This window comes from Somniosus microcephalus, chromosome 20 (genome assembly GCF_052327205.1).
Source record: "Somniosus microcephalus isolate GS21.2 chromosome 20, FLI_Smic_1.0, whole genome shotgun sequence".
Taxonomy (NCBI): Eukaryota; Metazoa; Chordata; class Chondrichthyes; order Squaliformes; family Somniosidae; genus Somniosus; species Somniosus microcephalus.
Window position 1 is genome coordinate 68,770,550 of NC_141006.1, and position 23,969 is coordinate 68,794,518.

Below are 23,969 nucleotides of genomic sequence, written 5' to 3' on the forward strand. Positions count from 1 at the left end.
GAAATTATTCTTCGAAGAGTTCATTAGTGTTTTGCTTTAATTATTTTCTCCTTATAGTCAGACAGTTTGTATGTTGTTAGCAATAATAACGTGGCTTGAAAGACACTTCACTATTATATTTAAAAATTACAAAACAATTATACAAAAACACAGTAAGGTCACTGGATCGTGCAATATGGTAGACAACTGTCCTTTTACTTCTGGTTAGATTGGACACTGATCTTTCAGTTTGGTTTAAAATCGATATCTGACTGTTGGGATGAAAGTCGCTCTAGTTTACTGAGTGAAAGGGACTGATGTGAAATGAGATTGGGCAGTCTCAATTCAGCTGTCAGTGGGCAAGGGCAGACGGCACAAAAAAACTGCCCCTAGTTCAGCAATGACGCTCAGACTTGGGGATCTTATGGGAAAGGAAAAAATGTCACCCTAAAGTGCAGTAAACCGTCCCAGGCTGGGCTGAGGCAAGTTGGGTGGAGCTTTACTCTATCTTCTTGCGCTAGACTTGAGCTGGGAGTGCTTAATGCTGACACTATGGGTGCCTGAACACACTTTACCGTGAAGCCAGTGCCACTTTAAATCAAGAGATCACTACTGATTGCACCACGCCTCCTCCACAGCACAAGATCCCTCACCTTGAGGACAACAAAAATGGAAAGAAAATGAGTTTTAAAAAAGCCTAAGAATTATGTTGTTGAAACTATTAGCAAAGCTATAGCAATATTCATGAATATTTTAAGGAACATTTCCGTTAATGTTTTTATTTCAGAATCTCTCCTTGGGTTTGAGTTTCATTTCAGTGTCCGCTTCGAAGTTAAAGTAAAATCAAAAGAGCACTCACTCACCTCACTCCCTCCACTCACCTCTCACCTCACTCACTCACTCCCTCCACTCACCTCACTCACTCACTCACCTCACTCACCTCACTCACTCCACTCACCTCACTCACTCCATTCATTCCACTCACTCACTTCACTCACTCCACTCACTTCACTCACTCACTCCACTCACTCCACTCACCTCACTCACTCACTCACTCCACTCACCTCACTCACTCCACTCACTCCACTCACCTCACTCCACTCACTCACTCCACTCACCTCACTCAGTCCACTCACCTCACTGCACTCACCTCACTCCACTCACTCCACTCACTCACTGCACTCACTCACTCCACTCACCTCACTCACTCACCCCACTCCACTCACTCCACTCACTCACTGCACTCACTCACTCCACTCACCTCACTCACTCCACTCACTCACTCCACTCACTCACTCCACTCACTCACTCCACTCACTCACTCCACTCACTCAACTCACCTCACTCCACTCACCTCACTCCACTCACTCACTCACCTCACCTCACTCACTCACCTCACTCACCTCACTCACTCACTCCACTCACTCACTCCACTCACTCACTCCACTCACTCCACTCACTCACTCCACTCACTCACTCCACTCAATCACTCCACTCACCTCACTCCACTCACTCACTCCACTCACTCACCTCACCTCACCTCACTCACCTCACTCACTCACCTCACTCACTCACTCCACTCACTCCACGCACCTCACTCACTCACCTCACTCACTCCACTCACTCACTCCACTCACTCACTCCACTCACCTCACTCACTCACCTCACTCACTCCACTCACTCACTCACTCCACTCACGTCACTCCACTTACCTCACTCCACTCACCTCACTCCACTCACTCACTCCCCTCACTCACTCACCTCACCACACTCACTCACTCCACTCACTCACTCCACTCACTCACTCCACTCACCTCACTCACTCCACTCACTCACCTCACTCACCTCACTCACTCACTCACTCCACTCACTCACTCCATTCACCTCACTCACTCCACTCACTCATTCACTTACCTCACTCACTCACTCCATTCACTCACTCACTCCACTCACCTCACTCCACTCACCTCACTCCACTCACTCACTCCACTCACTCACTCCACTCACTCACCTCACCTCACTCACTCCACTCACTCACCTCACTCACTCTACTCACTCACTCACTCCACTCACCTCACTCACTCCACTCACTCACTCACTCCACTCACCTCACTCCACTCACTCACTCACTCCACTCACCTCACTCACTCCACTCGCTCACTCCACTCACTCACTCCACTCACTCACTCCACTCACTCACCTCACCTCACTCACTCCACTCACTCACCTCACTCACTCTACTCACTCACTCACTCCACTCACCTCACTCACTCCACTCACTCACTCACTCCACTCACCTCACTCCACTCACTCACTCACTCCACTCACCTCACTCACTCCACTCGCTCACTCCACTCACTCACTCCACTCACTCACTCCACTCACTCACTCACTCACCTCACTCCACTCACTCACCTCACTCACTCACTCCACTCAGTCACTCACTCCACTCACTCACTCCACTTACCTCACTCACCTCACTCACTCACCTTACTCACTCACTCCACTCACATCACTCAGTCACTCCACTCACTCACTCCACTCACCACTCACTCACTCACTCCACTCACTCATTCCACTCACTCACTCCACTCACCTCATTCCACTCACCTCACTCCACTAACTCCATTCACTCACTCACTCCGCTCACTCACTCCACTCACTCACTCACTCCACTCACCTCACTCCACTCAACTCACTCCACTCACTCACTCCACTCACTCACTCACTCACCTCACTCCACTCACTCACCTCACTCACTCCACTCACTCACTCACTCCACTCACCTCACTCCACTCACTCACTCCACTCACCTCACTCACTCCACTCGCTCACTCCACTCACTCACTCCACTCACTCACTCCACTCACTCACTCACTCACCTCACTCCACTCACTCACCTCACTCACTCACTCCACTCAGTCACTCACTCCACTCACTCACTCCACTTACCTCACTCACCTCACTCACTCACCTTACTCACTCACTCCACTCACATCACTCACTCACTCCACTCACTCACTCCACTCACCACTCACTCACTCACTCCACTCACTCATTCCACTCACTCACTCCACTCACCTCATTCCACTCACCTCACTCCACTAACTCCATTCACTCACTCACTCCGCTCACTCACTCCACTCACTCACTCACTCCACTCACCTCACTCCACTCAACTCACTCCACTCACTCACTCACTCCACTCACTCACTCACCTCACCCCTCTCACCTCACTCACTCCACTCACTCACTCCACTCACTCACTCCACTCACCTCACTCACTCCACTCACTCACCTCACTCATTCCACTCACTCACTCCACTCACCTCACTCCACTAACTCCACTCACTCACTCACTCCACTCACTCACTTCACTCACTCATTCCACTCACTCACTCCACTCACTCCACTCACTCCACTCACTCCACTCACTCACCTCACTCCACTCACACACTCCACTCACTTTCTCCACTCACTCACTCCACTCAGTCACTCACTCCACTCACTCACTCCACTAACTCCACTAACTCACTCCACTCACTCTCTCCACTCACTCAATCCACTCACTCACTCACTCCACTCACTCACTCCACTCACTCACTCCACTCCACTCACTCCACTCACTCACTCCACTCACCTCACTCCACTCACCTCACTCACTCACTCCACTCACTCACTCCACTCACTCACTCCACTCACTCACTCACCTCACCTCACTCACTCCACTCACTCACCTCACTCACTCCACTCACTCCACTCACTCACTCCACTCACTCACTCACTCCACTCACCTCACTCACTCCACTCCACTCACTCCACTCACTCCACTCACTCACTCCACTCACTCACTCCACTCACCTCACTCACTCCACTCACTCACCTCACTCACTCCACTCACTCACTCACTCCACTCACCTCACTCACTCCACTCACCTCACTCCACTCACCTCACTCACTCCACTCCACTCACTCACTCCACTCACTCACTCCACTCACTCCACTCACTCACTCCACTCACTCACACCACTCACTCACTCCACTCACCTCACTCACTCACTCCACTCACCTCACTCCACTCACTCACTCCACTCACCTCACTCACTCTCCACTCACCTCACTCCACTCACCTCACTCCACTCACCTCACTCCACTCACTCCACTCACACACTCCACTCACTCACTCTACTCACCTCACTCCACTCACCTCACTCCACTCACTCCACTCCACTCACTCACTCACCTCACTACACTCACCTCACTCCACTCACCTCACTCCACTCACTCACTCCCCTCACTCACTCCCCTCACCTCACTCACTCACTCCACTCACTCACTCCACTCACTCACTCCACTCACCTCACTCACCTCACTCACTCACCTCACTCACTCCACTCACTCACTCCACTCACCTCACTCCACTCACCTCACTCCACTCACTCCACTCACTCCACTCACTCACTCCACTCACCTCACTCCACTCACCTCACTCCACTCACTCCACTCACCTCACTCCACTCACCTCACTCCACTCACTCCACTCACTCCACTCACTCACTCCACTCACCTCACTCCACTCACCTCACTCCACTCACTCACTCCACTCACCTCACTCCACTCACTCCACTCACTCCACTCACTCACTCCACTCACCTCACTCACTCCACTCACCTCACTCCACTCACTCACTCCACTCACCTCACTCCACTCACTCCACTCACTCACTCCACTCACCTCACTCACTCCACTCACCTCACTCCACTCACTCCACTCACTCCACTCACTCACTCCACTCACCTCACTCCACTCACCTCACTCCACTCACTCACTCCACTCACTCCACTCACTCACTCCACTCACTCACTCCACTCACCTCACTCCACTCACTCACTCACCTCACCTCACTCACTCCACTCACTCACTCACTCACTCCACTCACCTCACTCACTCACCTCACTCACTCCACTCACCTCACTCCACTCACTCCACTCACTCCACTCACTCACTCCACTCACCTCACTCCACTCACCTCACTCCACTCACTCACTCCCCTCACTCACTCACTCACCTCACTCACTCATTCCACTCACTCACTCCACTCACTCACTCCACTCACCTCACTCACTCACTCCACTCACTCACTCCACTCACTCACTCCACTCACTCACTCACCTCACCTCACTCACTCCACTCACTCACCTCACTCACTCCACTCACTCACTCACTCCACTCACCTCACTCACTCCACTCCACTCACTCACTCCACTCACTCCACTCACTCACTCCACTCACTCACTCCACTCACCTCACTCACTCCACTCACTCACCTCACTCACTCCACTCACTCACTCACTCCACTCACCTCACTCACTCCACTCACCTCACTCCACTCACCTCACTCACTCCACTCCACTCACTCACTCCACTCACTCACTCCACTCACTCCACTCACTCACTCCACTCACTCACACCACTCACTCACTCCACTCACCTCACTCACTCACTCCACTCACCTCACTCCACTCACTCACTCCACTCACCTCACTCACTCTCCACTCACCTCACTCCACTCACCTCACTCCACTCACCTCACTCCACTCACTCCACTCACACACTCCACTCACTCACTCTACTCACCTCACTCCACTCACCTCACTCCACTCACCTCACTCCACTCACTCCACTCCACTCACTCACTCACCTCACTACACTCACCTCACTCCACTCACCTCACTCCACTCACTCACTCCCCTCACTCACTCCCCTCACCTCACTCACTCACTCCACTCACTCACTCCACTCACTCACTCCACTCACCTCACTCACCTCACTCACTCACCTCACTCACTCCACTCACTCACTCCACTCACCTCACTCCACTCACCTCACTCCACTCACTCCACTCACTCCACTCACTCACTCCACTCACCTCACTCCACTCACCTCACTCCACTCACTCACTCCACTCACCTCACTCCACTCACCTCACTCCACTCACTCCACTCACTCCACTCACTCCACTCACTCACTCCACTCACCTCACTCCACTCACCTCACTCCACTCACTCACTCCACTCACCTCACTCCACTCACTCCACTCACTCCACTCACTCACTCCACTCACCTCACTCACTCCACTCACCTCACTCCACTCACTCCACTCACTCCACTCACTCACTCCACTCACCTCACTCCACTCACCTCACTCCACTCACTCACTCCACTCACCTCACTCCACTCACTCCACTCACTCCACTCACTCACTCCACTCACCTCACTCACTCCACTCACCTCACTCCACTCACTCCACTCACTCCACTCACTCCACTCACTCACTCCACTCACCTCACTCCACTCACCTCACTCCACTCACTCACTCCACTCACCTCACTCCACTCACTCCACTCACTCACTCCACTCACTCACTCCACTCACCTCACTCCACTCACTCACTCACCTCACCTCACTCACTCCACTCACTCACTCACTCACTCACTCCACTCACCTCACTCACTCACCTCACTCACTCCACTCACCTCACTCCACTCACTCCACTCACTCCACTCACTCACTCCACTCACCTCACTCCACTCACCTCACTCCACTCACTCACTCCCCTCACTCACTCACACACCTCACTCACTCATTCCACTCACTCACTCCACTCACTCACTCCACTCACCTCACTCACTCCACTTACTCACCTCACTCACTCCACTCACTCACTCCATTCACCTCACTCACTCCACTCACTCCACTCACCTCACTCACTCACCTCACTCACTCACTCCACTCACTCCACTCACCTCACTCCACTCACCTCACTCCACTCACTCACCTCAATCACTCCACTCACCTCACTCACTCCACTCACTCACTCACTCCACTCACCTCACTCACTCCTCACTCACTCACACCACTCACCTCACTCACTCCACTCACTCACTCACTCACTCCACTCGCTCACTCCACTCACTCACTCCACTCACCTCACTCACTCACTCCACTCACTCACTCCACTCACTCACTCCACTCACTTCACTCACTCACTCCACTCACTCACTCCACTCACTCACTCCACTCACCTCACTCACTCCACTCACTCACTCCACTCACTTCACTCACTCACTCCACTCACTCACTCCACTCACTCACTCCACTCACCTCATTCCACTCACCTCACTCCACTAACTCCACTCACTCACTCACTCCACTCACTCACTCACTCCACTCACCTCACTCCACTCACCTCACTCCACTCACCTCACTCCACTCACCTCACTCACTCCACTCACTCACTCCACTCACCTCACTCTACTCACTCCACTCACCTCACTCCACTAACTCCACTCACTCACTCCACTCACTCACTTCACTCACTCACTCCACTCACCTCACTCATTCCACTCACTCACTCCACTCACTCACCTCACTCACCTCACTCCACTCACACACTCCACTCACACACTCCACTCACTCGCTCCACTCACTCACTCACTCCACTCAGTCACTCACTCCACTCACTCACTCACTCCACTCACTCCACTCACTCCACTAACTCACTCTCTCCACTCACTCACTCCAATCACTCACTCCAATCACTCACTCACTCCACTCACTCACTCCACTCCACGCCACTCACTCCACTCACTCCACTCACTCACTCCACTCCACTCCACTCACTCCACTCACTCCACTCACTCACTGCACTCACCTCACTCACTCACTCCACTCCACTCCACTCACTCCACTCACTCCACTCCACTCACTCCACTCACTCACTCCACTCACTCACCTCACCTCACTCACTCCACTCACTCACCTCACTCACTCCACTCACTCACTCCACTCACCTCACCTCACTCCACTCACTCCACTCACCTCACTCACTCCACTCACTCACTCCACTCACCTCACTCACTCCACTCACTCACTCACCTCACCTCACTCACTCCACTCACTCACTCACTCCACTCACTCACTCCACTCACCTCACTCATTCCACTCACTCACTCCACTCACTCACCTCACTCACCTCACTCACCTCACTCCACTCACTCACCTCACTCACTCCACTCACCTCACTCACTCCACTCACTCACTCCACTCACTCACTCCACTCACTCACTCCACTCACCTCACTCCACTAACTCCACTCACTCACTCCACTCACTCACTCCACTCACTCACTCCACTCACCTCACTCCACTCCACTCACTCACTCCACTCACTCACTCCACTCACCTCACTCCACTCCACTCACTCCACTCACCTCTCTCCACTCACTCAGTCACTCCACTCACTCACTCACTCCACTCACTCACTCACCTCACCTCACTCACCTCACTCACCCCACTCACTCACTCCACTCACTCACCTCATCTCACTCACCTCACTCACCTCACTCACTCCACTCACTCACTCCACTCACCTCACTCACCTCACTCACTCCACTCACTCACTCCACTCACCTCACTCACCTCACTCACCTCACTCACTCCACTCACTCACTCCACTCACCTCACTCCACTAACTCCACTCACTCACTCCACTCACTCCACTCACTCACTCCACTCACCTCACTCATTCCACTCGCTCACTCCACTCACTCACCTCACTCACCTCACCTCACTCACCTCACTCCACTCACTCCACTCACTCACTCCACTCCACTCACCTCACTCACTCACTCCACTCACCTCACTCCACTCACCTCACTCCACTCACTCACTCACCTCGGATGAGCACTTGAAATACCATTGCATACAAGGCTACGGACCAAATGCTGGGAAATGGGATTAGATTGGACAGGGCTTGATGGACGGCGCAGACACGATGGGCCGAAGGGCCTCTTTCTGTGCTGTATAACTCTATGACTCTATGACCTCACTCACTCACCTCACTCACTCCACTCACTCACTCCACTCACCTCACTCACTCCACTCACTCACCTCACTCACTCCACTCACTCACTCCACTCACCTCACTCACTCCACTCACTCACCTCACTCACTCCACTCACTCACTCCACTCACCTCACTCACTCCACTCACTCACCTCACTCACTCCACTCACTCACTCCACTCACCTCACTCACTCCACTCACTCACCTCACTCACTCACCTCACTCACTCACTCCACTCACTCACTCCACTCACCTCACTCCACTAACTCCACTCACTCACTCACTCCACTCACCTCACTCCACTCACCTCACTCCACTCACCTCACTCCACTCACTCACTCACCTCACCTCACTCACTCACCTCACTCACTCACTCCACTCACTCACTCCACTCACCTCACTCCACTCACCTCACTCCACTCACCTCACTCACTCCACTCACTCACTCCACTCACTCCACTCACTCACTCCACTCACTCCACTCACCTCACTCCACTCACCTCACTCACTCCACTCACTCCACTCACTCACTCCACTCACTCACCTCACCTCACTCACTCACCTCACTCACTCCACTCACTCACTCCACTCACCTCACTCCACTCACTCCACTCACTCACTCCACTCACCTCACTCACTCCACTCACTCACTCACTCACCTCACTCACTCCACTCACTCCACTCACACACTCCACTCACTCACTCCACTCACCTCACTCATTCCACTCACTCACTCCACTCACTCACCTCACTCCACTCACACACTCCACTCACTCACTCCACTCACTCACTCACTCCACTCACTCACTCCACTCAGTCACTCACTCCACTCACTCCACTAACTCACTCCACTCACTCACTCCACTCACTCACTCCAATCACTCACTCACTCCACTCACTCCACTCACCTCACTCACTCCACTCACCTCACTCACTCCACTCACTCCACTCACTCACTCCACTCACTCACCTCACCTCACTCACTCACCTCACTCACTCCACTCACTCACTCCACTCACCTCACTCCACTCACTCCACTCACTCCACTCACTCCACTCACTCACTCCACTCACCTCACTCACTCCGCTCACTCCACTCACTCACTCACTCCACTCACTCACTCCACTCACTCCACTCACACACTCCACTCACACACTCCACTCACCTCACTCATTCCACTCACTCACTCCACTCACTCACCTCACTCCACTCACTCCACTCACACACTCCACTCACTCACTCCACTCACTCACTCACTCCACTCAGTCACTCACTCCACTCACTCACTCCACTCAGTCACTCACTCCACTCACTCCACTAACTCACTCCACTCACTCCACTCACTCACTCCACTCACCTCACTCATTCCACTCGCTCACTCCACTCACTCACCTCACTCACCTCACCTCACTCACCTCACTCCACTCACTCCACTCACTCACTCCACTCCACTCACCTCACTCACTCACTCCACTCACCTCACTCCACTCACCTCACTCCACTCACTCACTCACCTCGGATGAGCACTTGAAATACCATTGCATACAAGGCTACGGACCAAATGCTGGGAAATGGGATTAGATTGGACAGGGCTTGATGGACGGCGCAGACACGATGGGCCGAAGGGCCTCTTTCTGTGCTGTATAACTCTATGACTCTATGACCTCACTCACTCACCTCACTCACTCCACTCACTCACTCCACTCACTCACCTCACTCACTCCACTCACTCACTCCACTCACCTCACTCACTCCACTCACTCACCTCACTCACTCCACTCACTCACTCCACTCACCTCACTCACTCCACTCACTCACCTCACTCACTCCACTCACTCACTCCACTCACCTCACTCACTCCACTTACTCACCTCACTCACTCACCTCACTCACTCACTCCACTCACTCACTCCACTCACCTCACTCCACTAACTCCACTCACTCACTCACTCCACTCACCTCACTCCACTCACCTCACTCCACTCACTCACTCACCTCACCTCACTCACTCACCTCACTCACTCACTCCACTCACTCACTCCACTCACCTCACTCCACTCACCTCACTCCACTCACCTCACTCACTCCACTCACTCACTCCACTCACTCCACTCACTCACTCCACTCACTCCACTCACCTCACTCCACTCACCTCACTCACTCCACTCACTCCACTCACTCACTCCACTCACTCACCTCACCTCACTCACTCACCTCACTCACTCCACTCACTCACTCCACTCACCTCACTCCACTCACTCCACTCACTCACTCCACTCACCTCACTCACTCCACTCACTCCACTCACTCACTCACTCACCTCACTCACTCCACTCACTCCACTCACACACTCCACTCACTCACTCCACTCACCTCACTCATTCCACTCACTCACTCCACTCACTCACCTCACTCCACTCACACACTCCACTCACTCACTCCACTCACTCACTCACTCCACTCACTCACTCCACTCAGTCACTCACTCCACTCACTCCACTAACTCACTCCACTCACTCACTCCACTCACTCACTCCAATCACTCACTCACTCCACTCACTCCACTCACCTCACTCACTCCACTCACCTCACTCACTCCACTCACTCCACTCACTCACTCCACTCACTCACCTCACCTCACTCACTCACCTCACTCACTCCACTCACTCACTCCACTCACCTCACTCCACTCACTCACCTCACTCCACTCACTCCACTCACTCCACTCACTCCACTCACTCACTCCACTCACCTCACTCACTCCGCTCACTCCACTCACTCACTCACTCCACTCACTCACTCCACTCACTCCACTCACACACTCCACTCACACACTCCACTCACCTCACTCATTCCACTCACTCACTCCACTCACTCACCTCACTCCACTCACTCCACTCACACACTCCACTCACTCACTCACTCCACTCAGTCACTCCACTCAGTCACTCACTCCACTCACTCACTCCACTCAGTCACTCACTCCACTCAGTCACTCACTCCACTCACTCACTCCACTCAGTCACTCACTCCACTCACTCCACTAACTCACTCCACTCACTCACTCCACTCACTCACTCACTCCACTCACTCACTCCAATCACTCACTCACTCCACTCACTCACTCCACTCACTCCACTCACTCCACTCACTCACTCCACTCCACTCACTCCACTCCACTCACTCCACTCACTCACTCCACTCACCTCACTCACTCACTCCACTCACTGAATGAAGGAAGGGCCATTCTCACATGCTTACCTCATTTTATTTTTATGCGTCCAACTCTGTGACTAGTTGGGAACCTCATGGAAGATCCAGCACTGCTGATCTTCAAACCAAATTGCTGCTACTTATTGTTTCCAGTCAGTTCTCGGTCAAATTTAACAACTCCTTGTTTAACGGAATGGTGTGCTTAAAGGCTTAATCATAAATATTTATCCAGTGAAATATTTATTAGCCAATAGGTATTTGTGAGTGGGGCTGAATATGCTACCTGATGAATGACTCATACTTACAAATAGGGAACTAAGCCTTCAACGTACAACTGAACGACAATAATAGGCTTTGTGCATATGGTTCTGGCATAAACATAAGAAAATAAGAATTAGGAGCAGGAGTCGGTCACTCGGCCCCTTGAGCCCGCTCCGCTATTCAATAGGATCAGGGCTGATCATCGACCTCAACTCCACTTTCCCACCCGATCCCCATATCCATTGATTCCCCGAGAGCCCAAAAATCTATCTCACTCAGCCTTGAATATAATCAACGATTCAGCCTCCACAGCCCTTTGGGGCAGAGAATTCCAAAGGTTCACAACCCTCGGAGTGAAGAAATTCCTCCTCATCTCAGTCTTAAATGGCCGACCCCTTATCCTGAGACTGTGCCCCCTAGTTCTAGACTCTCCAGCCAGGGGAAACAGCCTCTCAGCATCTACCCTGTCAATCCCCCTCAGAATCTTATATGTTTCAATGAGATCACCTCTCATGAAATCACCTGGCAGATTGCAGATAGATGCAGGAGAGGAGTCAAGGACTCAAACATATCCCTCTCTTATTCAGCATGTCTTCAGTTTAGCAAATCAGTACACTTGTACATCTATTATTAATTAGGATATAAAGTGTTGGATTTTTTTTTCCCTGTTTGGGAGAGGAGAGGAGTCAGTACAGCCGGCATCATTTTAGGTACAAGTGAACCAATGGTGTGTTTTTAATGAGATTTATGCCATGACATTGTAAACAATGTTTGACAAACTCTTAACCATGAAGCCAGTGCTACTTTAAATCAAGAGATCACTACTTTAGCTTGTGCAGGATTGCAGCACACTTCCTCCTCACATCACTGTCAGGAAACAGATGGCTCCTTCCTTGAAGAACTAGCTGGATTGGGAGGGGGTCCATTTCTTTTTCAATAATCTCTTGAAAGTTTACACTCACCGCTAGGTTTTGAGTCACGAAACCACTTTACCAATGGCTTGATCTATTTTGGTTAAGGGGAAGTTAGGAAGCATTTTTTTCCACACGATGGTTTGTTAGAGCATGGGATCGTTTAGCATGAGTGGCTCTTCAGCATTTCAAGGGGAATAAATATTTGGAGAGGAAGAATACAAAGGAATTGGGGAAGAGAGCAGGGAAATGGGATTAGCGTATATAATTCCACTTTAAGAGTGATCAACTCACACAGGCACAATGGGCTGAATGGCCTCCTTCTGTGCCGTAAATTCTATGATTAAAATAATAAAAGACCGGATAAGTTAGGTGGAGCTCCTTAGAAGAAAGAAAACTGAGAGACTGCTTCCCATTCCATAGCAAGTGTACTTCCTGTAAGTGAAGGTCAGTCATATGTTGGCACTGAAGTCATGGGCAACTCTGCAATTCCATCATCTAGACTTGTGCTGATATGATTTAATACTGGTTCTGTGAAATGTATCAGATTACCACAACACAGAAGCCTATTGTGGGCCCTATAGAAAAATTCAAAACTGGGGAAAAAGGACAACTAGGATCATTCCAAAACTCAGATCCTATTGTTTTTAGAATAATTTGTGGATTTGCTTTAAGATCTGCAAGGATCAGATGAATGGGGAGGGAGAGCTAAAATGCTGCAACACCTGATGTACAATAGCAAGAGGAAATGTTCTAACGATCAATTTTTTTGCAGGGGGAGGGGATAAAGGAGTCATAATAAAACAATTCTGAGGTCCAAAGGAAGCAGCAAGGGAGATGTAGATAAGATGGCGGGATGGGTAAAGAAGTGGCAGATGGAATTCAATGTCAGCAAAAGGGAGATAGTAAATTGTGGTTAAAAAAAACAAAAGTAATAATTATATTTTGAATAGGGCAAAGTTGGATGGTGTGGAAGAGCAGAGGGATTTGGGGGGTTCAGGTTCAGAAGACATTAAAGCTGAATCTCAAGTGGATAAAGTCATAAAAAAGCTAATCTAATACTGGGTTTATGGAAAACCAGATACAGCACATGAAAGTCAAGATGTAAAAGTGAATCTCTATAAAACCTTAGTAAGACCACAGTTGGAGTACTGTGTGCAATATTGGGCTCCACAGTTGAGGATGTTGAAGCAATAGAGAGGGTACAACACAGATTCACTAGCATGCTATGAGGATGTACACATATGAAGAGAAAAGGGAAATTTGGGGCTATTTTCATTACAGAAGAGATTCAGGAGTGATTTGATGGAACTGTTTAAAAGAAAAAGACTTGCGCTGAAGGATATAGCGCCTTTCACGGCCACCGGACATCTCAAAGCGCTTTACAGCCAATGAAGTACTTTTGAAGTGGAGCCACTGTTGTAATGTGGAGAACGCGGCAGCCGATTTGCACACAGCAAGCTCCCACAAATAGCAATGTGCTAATGACCAGATACAGTAAACTCTTGTTTAAACGGCACTTAATCATCCGGAATTCTTTAATAACCGGCAATCTTGCCGAATCCATCCATTTTTCATTTTTCCGAGTCCAAGTTTCCCGCGGTGGCCGAGTTAGTCCGTGGTTTTAATTTTTTTTGTGTTACAAATTGCCTACTTCTCTGTTATCCAGAATTTTTCATCAACCGGCACCATCCCGGTCCCGGATACGAAAGAGTTTACTGTAATCTGTTTTAGTGATGTTGATTGAGGGATAAATATTGGCCAGGACACCGGGGAGAACTCCCCTGCTCTTCTTCAAAATAGTGCCATGGGATCTTTTACATCCACCTGAGAGAGCAGACGGGGCCTCGGTTTAACGTCTCATCTGAAAGACGGCACCTCCGACAGTGCGGCACTCCCTCAGCACTGCACTGGGAGTGTCAGCCTAGATTTTTGTGCTCAAGTCCCTGGAGTGGGACTTGAACCCACGACCTTCTGACTCAGAGGCGAGGGTGCTACCCACTGAGCCACAGCAAATTGTGAAGAGATGGGGCCGAGTACGTAGAAACAGACTGTTTCCAGTGATTGAGGAATCTAGAACCAGGGAATATAAGATTAAATGTAAGAGATTTAGGACAGAGAGCTGGAGAAATATTTTTACACAAATTGTTTATGAGGCTGTGGAATGCACTACTGGAGTTATTGACTGAAACAGGGACCAGGTTAACATTGAAGAATAGATGGTTTAAGGAAAGGGAAATAAAGGGATATAGTAACAGGGCAGGCACGTGGGAGCATGTTTTAGATTTATGTAATATTGAGTAGATTGTCTGGAGGATGGGGGTGTATTAAGAACTGGACTGGTTCACCTTGGAATGTTTTACGACATTAAAGGCACTATATAAATGCAAGTTGTTGTTGCAGGAGGAACTAGAAGGACATAAACTGAGATAGACAGTGAAAAATGTGAAAGACAGCACCTCCGGCAGTGCGCCACTCCCTCAGCACTGCACTGGAGTGTCAGCCTGGATTTTTGTGCTCAAGTCCCTTGGAGTGGGATTTGAACCCACAACTTTTCTGTCTTAGAAGGGTGAGAGAGAGAGAGAGTGCTACCCACTGAGCTACTGGCTGACACTACAATAATACAAAATAAAACTAAAATTTAAAAAAACACGGGGGGGGGGGGTGGTAATTTTAACTTTGTGTGTTGGGGTAAGATGGGTGATAACGTTTCGGCAGCCTGGTTTACATCTCTCCTGGTTTTTATTTCCATTGAAGTCACAAAATAAAAATAAATTGAAGATTTCTTATCTTACCTCAGATTGATGAAGCAGAGCAGGGTCAGGAAATCCCTGGACTTTCCGGTACTCGGACTGCAATCTTAGTTTGAAGTTTAGGTTTTGGGTTTTGGCCAATGCTTCATGGAAGGTTTTCTGCAGGACGAGGTCGGTGTCTTGAACACCCCACATATAGAGAGAGATGGAATGCAGTAGGCTGTTCCCTTCGCCTGTCCAAGAGGAAGTATGTTTATAAACACCATGCAAAATACAACAATTAAACTACTCACTTGCAAAGAGAAAGGATGGTGCAGCAAATCATACCGCTGCCCTTTTGCCTCTGTGGCCTAGTTCTGATAAATGATTTGAAAGTCTCCAGTCTCCGTTGGGAAATGGTAACTCCTGAGAAAATCAATTGGGATGGCACCAGAAAAAAACCATGGCAGTCCATTTGACTGGTCCCAAAGTCTCCTGGTAACACCCCAGATTTAGGACTAACTGCACTTGCTTCTAATATGTCAATCTATTTATACTTGTACAGTAAACTCTTTCGTATCCGGCACCCACAGGGCCGGGATGGTGCCGGTTGATTAAAAAATCCGGATAACAGAGAAGTAGGCAATTTTTAACACAAAAAAAATAAAAACCACGGACTAACTCGGCCACCGCGGGAAACTCGGACTCGGAAAAACGAAAAATGGATGGATTCGGCAAGATTACCGGTTATCTATTTTGCTGGTTATTAAAGAATTCCAGTTGATTAGGTGCCATTTAAACAAGAGTTTACTGTACTGACAATTCATGTGTTTTAAACTTGCAGTACAGAACACAAAAAATATACAAATCTAAATGACGGGGTTATTTTTGCCAATCAGATTTTGGAGCAGAATGCATACCTTGATCCCCAGATTAGTAAAGGAGAAAAATCACATCAAGCTGATGTAAGATACTGATAGAAATTTCTAAATAAATCAAAACTTAGTGCATACTTGCAGGCGCATAAATGGCAGGAGCAACAGCCTTTCTCACTCTATACCTTGGGGGATTATATTAAGTAAATGAAACTATTGTCACTGTCACTTTGCATAAAAACTGAAAAGTCTTAGTGTCTCCATTTGTTAGTATGAAAAAGATACCATCTAGGATGACACTGCTTTGATCAGCGGAACAATGTACAACACAGAGACTGCTTAATAGTAAGAAGAGTGAGAAATTTAATGAGAGGAATGACTCCACTAACTGGGTTCAGTTCCCCTTTAAATTCTTCTTGTTACTAAGCAACTGAAATTATATCAGAGGCGCTGATATAAGACAGTTCCCCAAGAGCTCAAATTAGTAACTTCTCACATTCCAGTTGGGCAATTCTTTCCTTCAGTTCTCTTGATGCTGTTTGTGTTTTCAACTTCACTTGAATTGTGGATGTCTGCATTCCTTGCCCCAAGGCCAGGTATCAAGAAACCGGTACCCACCCCAACAAAATTTGGCTGTTCTGGTTATTTCTATCCTTGTTTATTTTGTTACGGTATCTGTTGAAGAAGTAGTAAAATGATAACTGTACATGGCCAATCAGTGGACTTGGCCCTTTGTGTCACGTGAGAAAGACTTGGCTAAGTCATCAGTTGAAAGTGAAAGAGATCATGATCATTCATTTGCCTAAAATATGTACCCACTATCTCACTTTGTGATCGAATTCTGGCAGCAATGCGCATTAATAACTTGGTTACAGATGGCGATTATTATTCCACCCATGATCAGTTATGGGTTGGCTGACAACTAGTGCTATGAATGCAGTACATGAGCTAGTTTTACAGTACACAATCTGTATGATGCTACATCGGAGGGCCTCCATGAATGAGAAAGCGTGGAAAAGAGCAAGACAAGAAGGGGAAGTTGTAGCAAGAATGAAAAAACAGCCTGAGAGAAAGACAAAGACGTATATAAGAGAGAGAAAAGTCAAGACAGAGAAAAGCAAGTAACTATCAGCAAGGCGGATAAATAGGGTGAGAAACATCAGATTGTGGCATCTGAGACCTGTAAATTCCCAGCTGCAACTCAGTGCTGATGAAACCAAGCATTCTCGATATGCATTGCCAAATGAAAAATGGGTATTTGTAACTAGTATTTGTATTCTACTGAGCAAAATTTGTTCAGACAACACACATTTCCTGTAATATACGGCACCAGTGACTTTGTTTTTTTAAACATGAAGTACATGAAGTACACATTGTATGTCTGTAACAGGACATTAGTAAAACAGAGCTGCTTGATGCAAAAGACCTTTAGGTTTACACTGCTGATATTTCAGTCAGTAATGCACTTTTCCTGAGCATTTTATTGACCTCCCCTCTAACTGTCTCCAAAATGTTTCACTTGGGAACTTTTAACAATCTTTAGGCTCAGTGACACGAGGGCTGGTCGTGTTGGGGAATGGAATGCTTCACATTCCAGGCATCCAGTGTCGGCATCAAGCACTCCCAGCGCAACCAGATCCAGAATAAGACTCTCGCGACTCAGTCCCAACAAAACGTCTCTGCGCAAACATCAGAAGAGCACTCCTTATTGCATCAGTGAGACATTTGGACCATCTCCCACGCCGGCCATGCAGTGGCCTCCCAGTTATCCAGTGGCCTATCTAACCGACATTTATTTATTCAAATCTGGATCCGATTTGAAATAGTTTTTTCTTACCATTGATAATTCACAGATGTGGAACATTACATTTTATTTACAATGGCAGGTAGCCAGAGGTCCTATCGAAAGGTGGCCATTTCTACACTGGACTGGACTGAAACACACTTCTTAATCTGATGATCTAGTCAAGGACTGCAACATATTTCTAATTTCTCTCAGTTTTTAGATTTACCTGGAATGAGGAGGACTGTGCACATAACTAATTCTATTTAGAATATATACTTTTATCTCATTGAATAAACAACATTCTTTACATACAGAAATTAGTGGATTTCTGAGCTGTTCAAACATGAATTAAAAGAAATGTGTGTTAAGAACATAAGAACATAAGAATTAGGAGCAGGAGTCGGCCATACGACCCCTCAAACCTGCTCCACCATTTAATAAGATCATGGCTGATCTTTGACCTCAACTCCACTTTCCCGCCCGATTCCCATATCCCTTGATTCCCCTAGAGTCCAAAAATCTATCGATCTCAGCCTTGAATATACTCAACGATTCAGCATCCACAGCCCTCTGGGGCAGTGAATTCCAAAGATTCACAATCCTCTGAGTGAAGAAATTCCTCTCATCTCTGTCTTAAATGGCCGACCCCCTATCCTGAAACTATGTCCCCTAGTTCTAGACACTCCAGCAAATTCATGGAAGTAATGGATAATTTCAGAGTTTAGTGATGGAATAGGTCACAGTAGTAAATTATCACTTAATGCCATTGATTCCTTTCAAATTTATAATAGAATACAGCAACACCCATTTAACGTTTTACTAACATTCTTTCCCATATGTGACCACCGTGATTCTCTCATGCTCAAGACATGCACGAGCTATCCTTCCCTCATGCATCTTGAATAAATATCCTTTGTTTATTGAGGCATGACCCCACACAACAGCAGTTACAGATCTTTGAGAGAAGGAATGTGCTACAATATAACTATGTCTGTCTCTTCTTTTTTTCTTTCATGTGTGACAGAACACTTTGTATCTGCAATCGACATTTGAATCTTAAAACAGAATAAAATAATGTGCAAAGTAACACCTGGATAGATGCAGTTGTGGTATTGCAATATTCATCTCATCCCCTCTCTAGCTTTCCTGTGCTGTGGGAGATGGCAGCTCTGACTTTGGTTGCAAGGTAAATGAGGTGGTGCTGCTGGCTCTGAAGGTGCTGGCATTCACCTAAAGAGGTGTTTTTCTCATTCGTGAACATAAGACCGTCTCTCATTCATGCAAAGCATGGCCAAAATGCCTGCTGCATTATGAATTGTGAATGATGGCTCTGAGAACATAACCACTGACTTCAGTTGCCACGGAGACTGCCTCCTTTTGTCCCTCAACCTCTTCCCTTAGCAGTGAGGTCAATAACCAGGGGGCTTAGATTTAAAGTAATTGGTAGAAGGATTAGAGGGGAGTTGAGGAGAACTTGTTTCACCCAGAGGGTGGTGGGGGTCTGGAACTCACTGCCTGAAAGGGTGGTAGAGGCAGAAACCCTCATCACATTTAAAAAGTACTTGGATATACACTTGGAGTGCCGTAACCTACAGGGCTACGGATCAAGGGCTGGAAAGTGGGATTAGGCTGGAGAGCTCGTTGTCGGCCGGCACAGACACGATGGGCCGAATGGCCTCCTTCTGTGCCATAACTTTCTATGATTCTATGAAAGTGTTATAATCATAAAATTATATTCATAAAAATGTTTACTAATGGCATAACTGTATTTAGAGGTTCATGCAATCTGACAAATGTTTATTCTATACATCTTGAAAATATACCACACTTGCTCATAATTGCACTGCATCAGGGTTCTGGTCAGTTATTAGTGCTATTGCCTTGCAAATAAATTATGTTTTAACATATTTTTCTAACTTAACTTTAACCATCCTATGATTTCATGCAATGGTGCTCAGAGTTATTGCTACAAAAGCTGTTTATAAAAGGGTGGTAGATGTTTAAAAAGGCCGGTACTGTTTTTAAAATCGCTGAACTTATTTTACCTACTGTATTTCTGCCAAAATATTAAATGCATTTTAATGTTAATCTACATTTCTGAATGCATAACAAAATGGATGCTTTACAAGAAATCTAATGCTACTGAAATATATGCATTTATTTATATTGTACATAGAAATACCTTCACGGTGTAAAGATTCTGTTTCATTTTTCTTACCAGAAATCTTGAGTGGAAACTGCCTCTTGACCTCTTTGCACCAGTTGAGTACTTTGGCTTCTTGTAAGGCTTTCCACACCGCCTCGTCCAGCAACGCTTGCTCCAAGATTCTCCTGAACTTGGCGGAGTAACCTCTGGTGCTGCACAACTGCACCGTGTGCTGGTGCAGCTTTCTGAAATGGTGGATGAGGGGCTTGGCACTCGATGGCTTAATCACATCCTCATCAATCAAAGCTCGCAGCCTGACAGCTTTGATTAAATTGCTGTCTGACAGGGTCTGGGGGAGAGTCCTCTTTCCCTCCATGTCAGCCGATCAGTGCCCTGGAAAAGTGCAACAAATCATTGGACACAGGTTCACTCACGACCAAGTCTGCTGGCACAGTGACTGTGATAGGAAACCGATTGGTTTGTATCTCAACGCGATCGTGAGGTGTGAACCGCACCCCCCCCCCTCCTCTCACCCCCACCCTGCTCTCAACCCCCACCCTCCTCTCAGCCTCCACCCTGCTCTCACCCCACCCTCCTCTCACCCCCCACCCTGCTCTCACCCCCCACCCTCCTCCCACCCCCCACCCTGCTCTCAACCCCCACCCTCCTCTCACCCCCACCCTCCTCACCCCCACTCTGCTCTCACCCCCCACCCTCCTCTCACCCCCCACCCTCCTCTCACACCCCACCCTCCTCTCACCCCACCCTCCTCTCACCCCCACCCTCCTCTCACTCCCCACCCTCCTCTCACTCCCCACCCTCCTCTCACCCCCACCCTCCTCTCACTCCCCACCCTCCTCTCACCCCCACCCTCCTCTCACCCCCACCCTCCTCTCATCCCCACCCTCCTCTCACCCCCACCCTCCTCTCACCCCCCACCCTGCTCTCACCCCCACCCTGCTCTCACCCCCCACCCTCCTCTCACCCCCCACCCTCCTCTCACCCCCACCCTCCTCTCACCCCCCACCCTCCTCTCACCCCACCCTCCTCTCACTCCCCACCCTGCTCTCACCCCCCCACCCTCCTCTCACCCCCCACCCTGCTCTCACCCCCCACCCTCCTCTCACCCCCACCCTCTTCTCACCCCCCCACCCTCCTCTCACCCCCCACCCTGCTCTCATCCCCCACCCTCCTCTCACCCCCCACCCTGCTCTCACCCTCCACCCTCCTCTCACCCCCCATCCTCCTCTCACCCCACCCTCCTCTCACCCCCCACCCTCCTCTCACCCCCCACCCTGCTCTCATCCCCCCCCACCCTCCTCTCACCCCCCACCCTGCTCTCATCCCCCCACCCTCCTCTCACCCCCCACCCCCTCCTCTCACCCCCCCCCACCCTGCTCTCACCCCCCACCCTCCTCTCACCCCCTTCCTCAAACATACCTTCCTTTCATTCTTTGTACCGCTCGGAGTGTCGCTAAGCAATCTCTTTGTCGAACGTAAGAGTCTGCTGTGTACTCACCCAGTGTCTAACTCACTGTACTCTTCACACTGACATTGGAAATGATTGAGATGGGTGTGAGATGAAGGATTAGGGACTTTCCACTGTGTCAAGAGCAAGCGGACTTTAACCCTCTACTCGCCACAGCTTAGCTACTCGCACTGCCATTTCCTCCACTTTCACAAGGCTGTGCTGCAGGGGAAACGGCTGCAGCTGCGCTCGGCTCCAGTCGCCTGTTAAATCTGCGACAGTCCCAGCACTGAGAAACCAACGGAGCCAGTGTGAGTTACAGGGTGACATTGCACTCTGCCTTCTCTCGCCTCCCACACGCCTCTTTCTGGCGCGTTTTTCTTGCAATGAACAGTTCATTGGCAATGCTGCATATGGACTTAAAGGATTTATTATTCATTCACCTTTTCCCCACCACCTCCCCAGATTTCCAGCATCCGCGGTATTTTGCTTTTTTTAATGAATTCGCCTGTAGTTTACTGAGCTCTCGCTCATTGCTCTTGAATAAGTTTTTAAAAACTAAAGTCCACGGTTCCATTGTTGAGGCTACGGTGAAACAGCTCACTCGCTGTACACCGTGCACTCGCTGTACACAGCGCACTCACTGTGCACTCACTGTACACCGTGCACTCACTGTACACAGCGCACTCACTGTACACCGTGCACTCGCTGTACACAGCACACTCGCTGTACACCGTGCACTCACTGTACACCGTGCACTCACTGTACACAGCACACTCGCTGTACACTGTGCACTCACTGTACACCGTGCACTCACTGTACACAGCACACTCGCTGTACACCGTGCACTCACTGTACACAGCACACTCACTGTACACAGCACACTCACTGTACACCGTGCACTCACTGTACACCGTGCACTCACTGTACACAGCACACTCACTGTACACAGCACACTCGCTGTACACCGTGCACTCACTGTACACCGTGCACTCACTGTACACAGCACACTCGCTGTACACAGCACACTCACTGTGCACTCACTGTACAACGTGCACTCACTGTACACAGCACACTCGCTGTACACCGTGCACTCGCTGTACACCGCGCACTCACTGTACACTCACTGTACACCGCGCATTCACTGTACACAGCGCAATCACTGTACACAGCACACTCGCAGTACACTGTGCACTCACTGTACACCGTGCACTCACTGTACACAGCACACTCGCTGTACACAGCACACTCGCTGTACACTGTGCACTCACTGTACACCGTGCACTCACTGTACACAGCACACTCGCTGTACACCGTGCACTCACTGTACACAGCACACTCACTGTACACAGCACACTCACTGTACACCGTGCACTCACTGTACACCGTGCACTCACTGTACACAGCACACTCACTGTACACAGCACACTCGCTGTACACCGTGCACTCACTGTACACAGCACACTCGCTGTACACAGCGCACTCACTGTGCACTCACTGTACACCGTGCACTCACTGTACACAGCACACTCGCTGTACACCGTGCACTCGCTGTACACCGCGCACTCACTGTACACTCACTGTACACCGCGCACTCACTGTACACAGCGCACTCACTGTACACCGCGCACTCACTGTACACCGCGCACTCACTGTACACCGTGCACTCACTGTACACCGCGCACTCACTGTA

At 49.3% G+C, this 23,969-nt stretch overlaps 1 protein-coding gene across 1 annotated transcript in view; it reads right to left on the reverse strand.

Annotated features, from left to right (window-relative positions):
• LOC147103383 (tumor necrosis factor alpha-induced protein 3-like) overlaps positions 1-21,227 on the reverse strand; it is a 54,056-nt gene extending 32,829 nt beyond the window's left edge. The window contains exons 1-2 of the mRNA XM_085962940.1: positions 20,881-21,227; positions 16,065-16,255 (exon numbers count right to left, since the gene is read on the reverse strand). Of these exons, the coding sequence (XP_085819066.1) occupies positions 16,065-16,255; positions 20,881-21,184 (495 nt within the window). The 5' untranslated portion in view covers positions 21,185-21,227. The remainder of the gene's footprint in view (positions 1-16,064; positions 16,256-20,880) is intronic.
• Positions 21,228-23,969: the final 2,742 nt, after the last annotated feature.